The following is a 12,098-nucleotide window of genomic DNA, read 5'->3' as shown; positions in this document are numbered from 1 at the left end:
TCTATCCGGGGCATCGGATAGGCGTCAGATACAGTCTTCTCGTTCAATCTCCTATAGTCCACGCAGAAGCGGGTCGTACCGTCTCGCTTTGGTACGAGGACTACAGGAGATGCCCAAGGACTGTCTGAGGGTTCAATCACCCCCAGTTGGAGCATTTCGTCGATCTCCTTACGCATGTTTGCCCGTACCGCTTCTGGAATGCGGTATGGCGTCTGGCGCATGGGTAGTTGCCCTGGGGTCTCGACCCGGTGAGTTGCCAGAGGCGTGTATCCAGGTACATTAGAGAACGTGTCGCGTTTCTCTTCCAATAGTTGCTGTACCTCGATCCGCTCCTGTGGGCTCAGCCGATCTCCCAGCGTAACCTCCCCTAAATCTCCGGACAGCTGCCCATCCCCCAGCAAATCGGGGAGGGGTAAGCTGTCAAACTCTTCCGTGTTAGGGGCACAGATGGCGGTTACCTCCTCAGTACGCTCGTGGTAGGGCTTCAGCATGTTCACATGGAGCATGCGTCGCCCCCCAGTCCCTGTGCAGGGGCCGATAATATAGGTGGTATCGCATCTTTGCTCCACCACCTTATATGGGCCCTGCCAGGCGGCCTGTAACTTATCATGTCGGACAGGTTTTAAAATTAGTACCTTCTGCCCGACCTGAAAGCTACGGTCCCTGGCTCCCCGATCATACCATGTACGCTGGCGGGTCTGGGCCTCCTGAAGGTTTTCCCGTACCGTCTTGGTCAACGCTTCTAGGCGGTCCCGAAAGGCCAACACATATGGTAGGATGGGAGTGCCATCTGTGCTCCGGTCTCCCTCCCAATGCTCTCTAATAAGATCCAATGGGCCTCGGACCCTCCTTCCAAACAATAATTCAAACGGGGAGAACCCTGTGGATTCCTGCGGCACCTCCCGGTATGCAAATAGGAGGTGCGGCAGGAATCGTTCCCAGTCCTTGTGGGTCTCTGCGAAGGTTCGGAGCATCTGCTTCAAGGTACCATTGAATCGTTCGCAGAGCCCGTTCGTCTGGGGGTGGTAAGGGGCGCTGATAATAGGCTTAATGCCACAGATCCTCCAGAGGTGTTGGGTGAATTCTGCGGTAAACTGGGTACCCTGATCCGAGATAATCTCCCTGGGTAATCCCATCCGGGAGAATATCCGCATGAGGGCATCCGCGACCGTCTCAGCGTGGATGTTGGTCAGAGCCACTGCTTCTGGATACCTGGTGGCATAATCTACGACCGTTAAAATATACCGATTTCCTGACGGGCTAACTTTATTGAGGGGGCCTATCAGATCCACCGCTATTCGGCTAAAAGGTTCCTCTATTATGGGTAAGGGGTGAAGTTTAGCCTTCCTGCGATCCCCCCTTTTTCCCACTCTCTGGCAGGTATCGCAAGTCGTGCAATATCTGCGTACTTCCTGGCTAATCCCTGGCCAGAAGAAACTCTGGGTTAGTCTGTACCTGGTGCGACTAACCCCTAGATGTCCGGATAGCGGAATATCATGCGCTATCCGGAGTAATTCAGCCCGGTACCGCTGTGGTACCACTAATTGTCTCCTCGCTATCGGGTCTAACCCCGTAATCTGTTTGGTTGTTTCCCTGTATAAAAGTTGTTTATCCCAGATAAACTTCTCTCCCTCCGCCCCGGGGGAACCCGTGCCAACCTTGTCCCTATACACCTGAAGCGTGGGGTCTGTTGCGACTTCAGCTACAAATTCATTAGGTGGAGCCCAGGGGACACATTCTAGAGGGGGGGTAGGGTTGCTTACCTGGACCTCCGGCAGTGTGTTGTGGTCCTGGGTGCGGGCCTGTTGTCGGGTGACTACAGGGTTGACCTCTCCTGTGGTGTGTGACTGGGGCTCAAAAGCAGAAGTGAGCCTCCCCAGATCGTTCCCCAATAAAACCTCCGCCGGTAAATGTGGCATCAACCCCACCTCCACTTCCCCTGCCCCCGCTCCCCAATGTAAATGTACCCTTGCTGTAGGTAGCCGGTACACTGCTCCCCCAGCTACCCGGACGGCAACAGTTTTGTTCAGTTTTGCCTGATCTGAAATCAGGTGGCTCTGTACCAAAGTGATGGTGGCTCCCGAATCTCGTAATCCCCGGACTGCTGTACCATTCAGATATACCGTCTGTCGATGGTGCCGTAGATTATCCACATTGGCCTGGACCGGATCTGCCTCGTGCAGTACCTCCCATTGTTCCACAGTAGTAATGGGGACTGCGGAACCATATGGGGTGGTTACTAGGTCCTGGTAGTGGTGGGCTGCGGCCGCCCTGGGTGGAGGTGGGCCTGGACGAATCCAGGTGGAACGGTCCCGTAGCTGTGGGCATTCCCTTTTATAATGTCCCCACTTCTGGCAGTGATGACAGGGGCCAGCGGTGGGTTGTCGGAACCGGGGCTGTGCAGCGGGTGGTGGAGGTGGTGGTAGCGGTCTCGGTGGAGCTGGGGTGTAGTTGTTTCCCCCGAATGTTTTAAAGGTTGCTTTTGGAGCTGCAGGTTTTTGTGACCTGCGTGCATCCAGGTAGTCATCCGCTTTCCTAGCCGCCTCGGTAAGGGAAGTAGGGTTTCTGTCCCTTACCCATTCCTGGACCTCATTGGTTACTCCCTCATAGAACTGCTCCATCAGCAACATTTGTATTACATCCTCCATAGAACGTGCCTTGCTAGCTTGCACCCACCCGAGCGCTGCCCCCTGTAATCGGCATGCCCACTCTGCGTGCGAGTCCTTCTCTGTTTTCTTTAGATCCCGGAACCTCCGCCGGTATGCCTCGGGTGTTATAGCATACCTGGCGAGTATAATTTCTTTCACTTTACTGTAATTCCTTATTTCGTCATTAGGTACAGTCCGATATGCCTCTGCTGCCCTCCCGGTTAACCTTCCGGCCAAAATAGGTACCCAGTCCTCTGCGTTAATTTTATGCAGTGCACACAGTCTTTCAAAGTCTTGCAGGAAAGCGTCTATATCTTCCTCTGCCTCCACATATGTTTTAAAAGCCTGGTATGGTATTTTAGGCTTACCTTCCTGTGGCACATTAATTGCAGAGCTTTGTTCTGGTGCCTGTGTCCTTAGGATGAATTCTTGTACCTCGGCCATTGTCCTGGTAACAATTTCTGTTGGGGGGTTTTCCCCATAAAAGGATAGCCTGAACTGAACCTGCCTCTGGAATTCCGATCCTTGTGGTGTTCCTCCCGGCTCCCTCTGTGCCGGAACTGAATCGCCCTCCATTCTGTACTCTGCCATGAGTTCTGTAACAAGTACTGCTTTCTTCTTATTGCTGGCTTGTATACCCCTTGCCTCTAGGAGGTCCTTTAGCGTGGAGCGTTTTAGCGCAGAAAAATCAATCTCCATCCGTACTCCATTTACGCTTGTTCCTCTGTGAGTTTGGATCCCAGCGCTGCCAACCAATGTAGCGGAGAGCCGATCTTGCACAGCTATTCTCCACTAGAGATTCCAGTGAGGCTCAGGAACAAGGTGATGTTAAGTCCATAGGCAAGGTTTCCAGCAGGTAAAGTAATACAGCAGTATCCCCATCGCAATCCCAATAACTGGACGACACACAGTTTCAGGAGTAGACTGACAAGCTTTATTCCACAGTTCCTTATAAAGCCCTCTCCCATGCAAGGGAGGAGGTTCTATCACTTAAGACATTATCCAATCTCTAAGTAGTAACCTCCCACAGATCTCCTCCCCTCCTCTAGCATCATAATCCCCTTATTGTGTACACAGTTTTCCCCGAGTTTTGGATGTACCCTAAATACTTGGGGTACATCCACAAATCCAACATCCCCAGATAGCTCTATTCTGGGGGACCAACATACTTAAAAATTAGCCCATTCGGATGAATGGTTCGTGAGATATGGGGTTCCAAAGATTTGACCGACCGCATGGGTAAAGTATCCGAAAACAGTTCCATGCATTTTGGCCCTGCGGTCGGTCACAAACAAGGGAATGAAAACAGGCGAATTGCCTGTGTTATAGAGCCTGGAGAGGGTTTGAATGAATTCCCTTGTTTATGGGGCTCTTTCTACCGAACGGCGGGTCATTCGGTAGTTTCCATACGAATTTCTGGAAGTATGGAGGTCTCAGCGGTGTTTGCCTAGTCAAGTGTCCGATTTTAGTTCCAGACACTCGACGGCAAAACACCGCTGTTCGGTAGTTTAAGATGGCCGCCGCCACGTGTTTGTTTCCCGAATGGCGGCCACCCAGAGGACAAAGACCACACTGCACTGATTGCCAATTACCTGTTTGCAACATTGTTGCAAACGGTAATTGGAGGCACACTCATTCCTGGGTGGTCTGGTTGTTCGGTAGTTCCATTCCCTTGTTTTATTTGAATGATTCTACCGAACAACTAGAGGAATACAATTCTTTACATACATTTAACTGTCATTATACCCGGATACCATGCTTTCTATACATGTACATACACATTAAACCAGCCATATGACCAAATACACTTATTCTCATACATGTCGTGGGACAGCCCGGTACCAATCCGCTACAATGCTGTTAGAGACTGATTGCCAGGAGTGTAAGCCGCTTGGGTGCTTTTCCTGTTCGTCTGCTAGCAGCTATTCGTGAGGTTCCAGTTCGGGAGTTTGGAGTGCTATTTTGTATGCAGTTCGGGAGTTTGGAGCATTCCCTTGTATTCCGTTCTGGAGTTTGGTGTTCTGCAGTAGCTCTGGAAGGGGAAGATCGACTAAACGGCTTTTAACCCCTTTTATGCCTGGGGGTGCCGTTACACACACTAACAATATGGAGCTCCTAGAAAAGATGGACAGAGGGATTTAAGAGTTAACCTCGTGTCTAAAGAAGCTGCCTGGGACTGCAGGTTATAGCAATTTCTCGGCAAACATATTCTGCTTTTCTTGACCAGCATGATTAATGGCCCTCAACAGGCCCTCAACCTGGGTCCGACTTTTTCATCTCTCTCTCTCTCTCTCATTTTGTCATTTTTCTCTTCTTGTTGTAACTGTACTTTTATTTAATCTTTGTCGTCAGCCTTGCTATGAGTCTCTTCCAACCTCTTTCTTTTCGCCTGTTACTTACTCGGTGTGTTTTTCTCTTTAACCTGTAACTCCAGGATTGTCTCTCAGTCATCTACCTTCCTGTTTCTTTCTTTCACACACATATACATCTATATATATATATATATATATATACATATACACACTGATCAGCCACAACATTAAAACCACCTGCCTAATATCATGTCGGACCCCCTCGTGCTGCCAAAACAGCTCTGATGTGTCGAGGCATGAATCTCTGAACGTGTCCTGTGGTATCTGGCTGGATCAGAAAATCATGGACACCTGTCAAATCTGCATTTGTATGGTCCTTGGACATTCAACCTGATCGGTCAACTCAAAGGTTCGCCATACATTATAAAATGTCACTAGGGTAGTTAAAAAAAAGCGTGGAATGTCTAAGTCCAGAAGAGCGCAGTTGAAATCAATTCTGTGTCATCTGGTCCAACTATTTGTTTAATATGTATATTGTTAGGATTGGCTGACGATAACATCATTGGATCAATACGGATCAATACGGATCATTTTAACATCTCAAGCTTGACTAGTGTAAAAGAAAAAAGTATATAATTTTTCACAGATTTTTTGTGGCCAGAGTGGCCTGCATATATGCAAAAAAAAATGAGATATCACATGAAATGGTACGCCTTATAAGTCGCTACCTATGTTTTCTGTGTGTAACGGTGACTGTGTTAATGTGTGTAGTTTGCAGGGCCGGCCTTAGGGCTGTGCAAGCTGTGCGGCCGCACAGGGCGCCATGGACCAGGGGCCGCCATGTGGCTGACACAGCTCGCACATGGCCGGTGTCAGGGGAGCTAAAACAGGTACCCGGGTGGAGGATTTCCCACCCTGCATAGACAGCCTACAGCTCAGGGAAGTGAGGGATGGGGGAAAAGGCTGCAAGGAGACATGGTGACACTGAGACACTAAGGGACATTGGGAGACATTATGACAGACACTTGGGGACACTGAGACACTAAGGGACATTGGGAGACATTATGACACAGACACTTGGGGACACAGAGATACATGGGGACACAGTGTCCCCATGTCTCTCAGTGTCCCCATGTCTCCCAGCCAGTGTCCTTGGTGTCTCAGTGCCCCCTCGTCTCCCAGTGCCCCCTAGTCTCCCAGTATCTCCTAGTCTCTCAGTGTCTCACTGTCCCCATGTCCCCTAGTGCCTCCATGTCTCCCAGTGCCCCAAGTGTCTCAATGTCCCCATGTCTCCCAGTCAGTGGCCCTAGTGTCTGTGGCCCTGGTGTCTCAGTGTCCCCATGTATCCCAGTGCCCCCATGTCTCAATGTCCCCATGTCCCCCAGCCAGTGTCTCTAGTGTCTGTGTCCCCATGTCTTTAAGTGTCCACTATTTTTCCAGTGTCCCCATGTGTGCCTACCAGTGTCCCCTAGTCTCCCAGTGTCCCTGGTGTCTCCGTGTCCCCAGGTCTCCTCGTGTTCCTAGCATCCTAGTGACATGGACACAGGGAGACATGGCGAATTGAGACACTGTGATACATAGAGACACTGTGATACATAGGGTCACTGGGAGACCTGGGGACATGACACTGGGAGACTAGGGGTCACTGGAAGACATAGGGCACTGAGACACTGATACATAGGAACACTGAGACCTGGAGTAATCGACACATGGGGACACTGAGTCATGAGTGCACTGGGAGACATGGGGGCACTGGGAGACATGGGGACACTGGGAGCAATCCATCTATACAGCAGAATCAAACTGTAAGTAGTTTTTTGGTGATTTTACAGCATTTTCTCTTATGTCACTCCTTGTGATTTACATCATGTGATGTCACCCATACATAATTAATTATGCAAATTATTAAGGCCGATATGTTTTTCCAAGAAAGGTGGCAACCCTAACTACTTTTTAAATACTCTTGCTTAAGTATGGAAACTTAAGAGGGATGTATGGGAACAAAACTTGTGATGACTGGCTGAAATTTAGTTAAAGTAATGCTGTCTTTGGTCTCTCTAACACTGTGGCATGTTCCCTTTCTTCTACACTCACTACATACAGCTTTCCTCTGTCCCAGACTACATACCAAGAGCTTCTGCCTGCTAGTAAGAAGGTAAGGAGACAAGTGGACCAGCGAGTGCTAGGGGACAGTCCTTAGAAAGCTTTGAGCGAACGCATCATTCGACGCATTTATGCCAAGCTCAGGGTGCTGTCTGCATAGCATGCCCTTAGTTGGCCAGTTGCATGATTGGCAGGCAGCCTGACATGCATTCATGCCAGGCTAGCCTTCCAATTCTTTGGGTAGACATGCCCTCTTTTTGGGCATGTTCTCCCCTTTTGGCAGGTTACGTGATTTGTGTCAGTGGCCCACCCTTTTACCCCGCCCATTGACTTTCTGCTTCACTGGACAATGCTCTCCAGCACATCTCCATCAGTTACATGACGCTTGGGAGTGTTTTAGTGGTCGATAAGATTCTGTAATTAGGCCCATCATAATTATCAGCACCAGGCCCACTGAGCTGTTAATCTGGCCCTGACATAGGTTAGTCAATAAACTTGGAATTGGAGCAAACTTAAATACAAATAGCAAAATTAAGGCTAAAATTTACAAGGTATTACTATATCGAAGTTGTAGAATGTCTTCATATCAGCAATGTTGACCTTATTTTGTCGTCTCAGATAAAAATTCATTACAGATTGGTGTTTTATTCTTTAAATATGCTGCACTGAAATTGAACTTACAGAGCACATTGAGCCTAAGATTGGGCTATGGATTTGCCTCTGGAATGCTGGACATCTCAACCCACTGGCATATTAACTGGGAGACTGCATTGTTCTGATGGAGTGTGTAGGGATATATGATGTCACTTGAGACTCCAGCGGCCTCCACTGATCAATCCATAAATTTAAGTACAGCATGAATAGACCATCGACACAAGACCTACCCTCAAATTTTTTTCATGTGCAAATCAAGAACCATTCATTTTTACTCTCCTGAACCTGACCCATTAGAAGGCATCTTAAACAGAGTTATACAATATCCCAAACCCCATCAGTGGAATTCTTGCAATCTATATATTATACTAAAAACATAGTGATTAGAAGAAAGAACGTTACTTACCATGGGTTAATATAAAAAGCCAAAAGATAGTCAGTCCACAGACAGGAAGGTAGCAAGGTTAGGAAAGTAAATACGCTTCTACGCCTGTGAGTGTTAATAAACGTGAAGAAAGAGACGGGTTGAGTTAGAAAAGCCTACTCTTAGTGAAAGGAAACATACATTAAAAACAAAACTAAACATAGTTTCACATTTTACGTAGTAAATTCATGCCGGACAGCAATGCTTTGTTTTTGTGTTTTGCACAAATGATGTTCGTATATTAAATTTTAGTTTAAGGGAAATATCTTTCTGTGAACTCTCAAAATACAAGCACTCTTCTAACAGAAAGAGCCTACATAATGCTTTACTTTATTCCTGTCTTGTCAATGTTTGTGGGGAAAAATGAAATGAAATGAAAATTTTAAAATAGGAAATAAATTGTTAATTGGCAGACCAATTGGTATCAGAGCGGTTATCGTCATTGAGTCAGATGATGATCACAGCACTCCCACTGAGAGAAAGAGCTCATACTACTGGATTGTATGTTTAGATTTTTTTTCACTTTGGTTCACTGTGTTCTCTCTCTCTCTCTCTCTCTCTCTCTCTCTCTCTCTCTCTCTCTCTCTCTCTCTCTCTCTCTCTCTCTCTCTCTCTCTCTCTCTCTCTCTCTCTCTCTCTCTCTCTCTCTCTCTCTCTCTCTCTCTCTCTCTCTCTCTCTCTCTATATATATATATATATATATATATATATATATATATATATATATTAAGGAAAGTCCTCCCAAACTAATCACTCTCACTCCCTTTGACCAGTTCCAGAATATCCACCAGCTACCTGTCTCCTGGTAATTCTTTCAGCCCTCTATCAGGATCCCTACTATATTGTAGAACGCAGGTCAGAAGCTACTGGGAAGACACCAATAGTAAGATGTTTTATCAGTAAAGAGGTGAAGAGAAGGAGACAGACAGTGTAGTTTAAGTTTAGCCAAGGCAAGCATATCAAGAAACAAGTCAGGCCAGGATAATTGGCATAATCAGAAGTCAATGTCCCCCAACGCTTTGTGTGTCTGTGTTCCAACGCTTTGTGTGTCTGTGTTCCAACGCTTTGTGTGTCTGTGTTCCAACGCTTTGTGTGTCTGTGTTCCCAAGCTTTGTGTGTCTGTGTTCCAACGCTTTGTGTGTCTGTGTTCCAACGCTTTGTGTGTCTGTGTTCCCAAGCTTTCTGTGTCTGTGTTCCCAAGCTTTGTGTGTCTGTGTTCCCAAGCTTTCTGTGTCTGTGTTCCAATGCTTTGTGTGTCTGTGTTCCAACGTTTTGTGTGTCTGTGTTCCCAAGCTTTGTGTGTCTGTGTTCCAATGCTTTGTGTGTCTGTGTTCCAACGCTTTGTGTGTCTGTGTTCCAACGCTTTGTGTGTCTGTGTTCCAACGCTTTGTGTGTCTGTGTTCCAACGCTTTGTGTGTCTGTGTTCCAATGCTTTGTGTGTCTGTGTTCCAACGCTTTGTGTGTCTGTGTTCCAACGCTTTGTGTGTCTGTGTTCCAACGTTTTGTGTCATTGTTCCCAAGCTTTGTGTGTCATTGTTCCCAAGCTTTGTGTGTCTGTGTTCCAATGCTTTGTGTGTCTGTGTTCCAACGCTTTGTGTGTCTGTGTTCCCAAGCTTTGTGTGTCTGTGTTCCAACGCTTTGTGTGTCTTTGTTCCCAAGCTTTGTGTGTCTGTGTTCTCAAGCTTTGTGTGTCTGTGTTCTCAAGCTTTGTGTGTCTGTGTTCCCAAGCTTTGTGTGTCTGTGTTCCAATGCTTTGTGTGTCTGTGTTCCAACGCTTTGTGTGTCTGTGTTCCAACGCTTTGTGTGTCTGTGTTCCAACGCTTTGTGTCATTGTTCCCAAGCTTTGTGTGTCATTGTTCCCAAGCTTTGTGTGTCTGTGTTCCAATGCTTTGTGTGTCTGTGTTCCAACGCTTTGTGTGTCTGTGTTCCCAAGCTTTGTGTGTCTGTGTTCCAACGCTTTGTGTGTCTGTGTTCCCAAGCTTTGTGTGTCTTTGTTCCCAAGCTTTGTGTGTCTTTGTTCCCAAGCTTTGTGTGTCTGTGTTCCAACGCTTTGTGTGTCTGTGTTCCAATGCTTTGTGTGTCTGTGTTCCAATGCTTTGTGTGTTTCTGTTCCCAAGCTTTGTGTGTCTGTGTTCCAATGCTTTGTGTGTCTGTGTTCCCAAGCTTTGTGTGTCTGTGTTCCAACACTTTGTGTGTCTGTGTTCCAACACTTTGTGTGTCTGTGTTCCCAAGCTTTGTGTGTCTGTGTTCCAATGCTTTGTGTGTCTGTGTTCCAACGCTTTGTGTGTCTGTGTTCTCAAGCTTTGTGTGTCTGTGTTCTCAAGCTTTGTGTGTCTGTGTTCTCAAGCTTTGTGTGTCTGTGTTCCCAAGCTTTGTGTGTCTGTGTTCCAATGCTTTGTGTGTCTGTGTTCCAACGCTTTGTGTGTCTGTGTTCCAACGCTTTGTGTGTCTGTGTTCCCAAGCTTTGTGTGTCTGTGTTCCAACGCTTTGTGTGTCTTTGTTCCCAAGCTTTGTGTGTCTTTGTTCCCAAGCTTTGTGTGTCTGTGTTCCCAAGCTTTGTGTGTCTGTGTTCCAACGCTTTGTGTGTCTGTGTTCCAATGCTTTGTGTGTCTGTGTTCCAACGCTTTGTGTGTCTGTGTTCCAACGCTTTGTGTGTCTGTGTTCCAACGCTTTGTGTGTCTGTGTTCCAACGTTTTGTGTCATTGTTCCCAAGCTTTGTGTGTCATTGTTCCCAAGCTTTGTGTGTCTGTGTTCCAATGCTTTGTGTGTCTGTGTTCCAACGCTTTGTGTGTCTGTGTTCCCAAGCTTTGTGTGTCTGTGTTCCAACGCTTTGTGTGTCTTTGTTCCCAAGCTTTGTGTGTCTTTGTTCCCAAGCTTTGTCTGTCTGTGTTCCCAAGCTTTGTGTGTCTGTGTTCTCAAGCTTTGTGTGTCTGTGTTCTCAAGCTTTGTGTGTCTGTGTTCCCAAGCTTTGTGTGTCTGTGTTCCAATGCTTTGTGTGTCTGTGTTCCAACGCTTTGTGTGTCTGTGTTCCAACGCTTTGTGTGTCTGTGTTCCCAAGCTTTGTGTGTCTGTGTTCCAACGCTTTGTGTGTCTTTGTTCCCAAGCTTTGTGTGTCTTTGTTCCCAAGCTTTGTGTGTCTGTGTTCCCAAGCTTTGTGTGTCTGTGTTCCAACGCTTTGTGTGTCTGTGTTCCAATGCTTTGTGTGTCTGTGTTCCAACGCTTTGTGTGTCTGTGTTCCAACGCTTTGTGTGTCTGTGTTCCAACGCTTTGTGTGTCTGTGTTCCAACGTTTTGTGTCATTGTTCCCAAGCTTTGTGTGTCATTGTTCCCAAGCTTTGTGTGTCTGTGTTCCAATGCTTTGTGTGTCTGTGTTCCAACGCTTTGTGTGTCTGTGTTCCCAAGCTTTGTGTGTCTGTGTTCCAACGCTTTGTGTGTCTTTGTTCCCAAGCTTTGTGTGTCTTTGTTCCCAAGCTTTGTCTGTCTGTGTTCCCAAGCTTTGTGTGTCTGTGTTCCCAAGCTTTGTGTGTCTGTGTTCCCAAGCTTTGTGTGTCTGTGTTCCAATGCTTTGTGTGTCTGTGTTCCAACGCTTTGTGTGTCTGTGTTCCAACGCTTTGTGTGTCTTTGTTCCAACGCTTTGTGTGTCTGTGTTCCAACGCTTTGTGTGTCTGTGTTCCAACGCTTTGTGTCATTGTTCCCAAGCTTTGTGTGTCATTGTTCCCAAGCTTTGTGTGTCTGTGTTCCAATGCTTTGTGTGTCTGTGTTCCAACGCTTTGTGTGTCTGTGTTCCCAAGCTTTGTGTGTCTGTGTTCCAACGCTTTGTGTGTCTTTGTTCCCAAGCTTTGTGTGTCTGTGTTCCAACGCTTTGTGTGTCTGTGTTCCAATGCTTTGTGTGTCTGTGTTCCAATGCTTTGTGTGTTTCTGTTCCCAAGCTTTGTGTGTCTGTGTTCCAATGCTTTGT

The 12,098-nt window shown here is 47.1% G+C and overlaps 1 protein-coding gene across 5 annotated transcripts in view; it reads right to left on the bottom strand.

Moving 5' to 3' along the window:
- The window catches only part of PTPRO (protein tyrosine phosphatase receptor type O), a 550,218-nt gene that overhangs the window by 306,964 nt on the left and 231,156 nt on the right, over positions 1 to 12,098 (bottom strand). For 3 of the 5 annotated variants that reach the window (XM_063446603.1, XM_063446604.1, XM_063446605.1), the window contains one exon: positions 8,124 to 8,207. The exons of the other annotated variants lie outside the window; for them this stretch is intronic. In XM_063446603.1, the coding sequence (XP_063302673.1) occupies positions 8,124 to 8,207 (84 nt within the window). The remainder of the gene's footprint in view (positions 1 to 8,123; positions 8,208 to 12,098) is intronic. 5 annotated transcript variants of the gene reach the window in all.

The sequence above is a fragment of the Pelobates fuscus genome, chromosome 3 (assembly GCF_036172605.1).
Source record: "Pelobates fuscus isolate aPelFus1 chromosome 3, aPelFus1.pri, whole genome shotgun sequence".
Classification (NCBI taxonomy): domain Eukaryota; kingdom Metazoa; phylum Chordata; class Amphibia; order Anura; family Pelobatidae; genus Pelobates; species Pelobates fuscus.
This window is presented reverse-complemented; position numbering and strand designations above follow the sequence as displayed.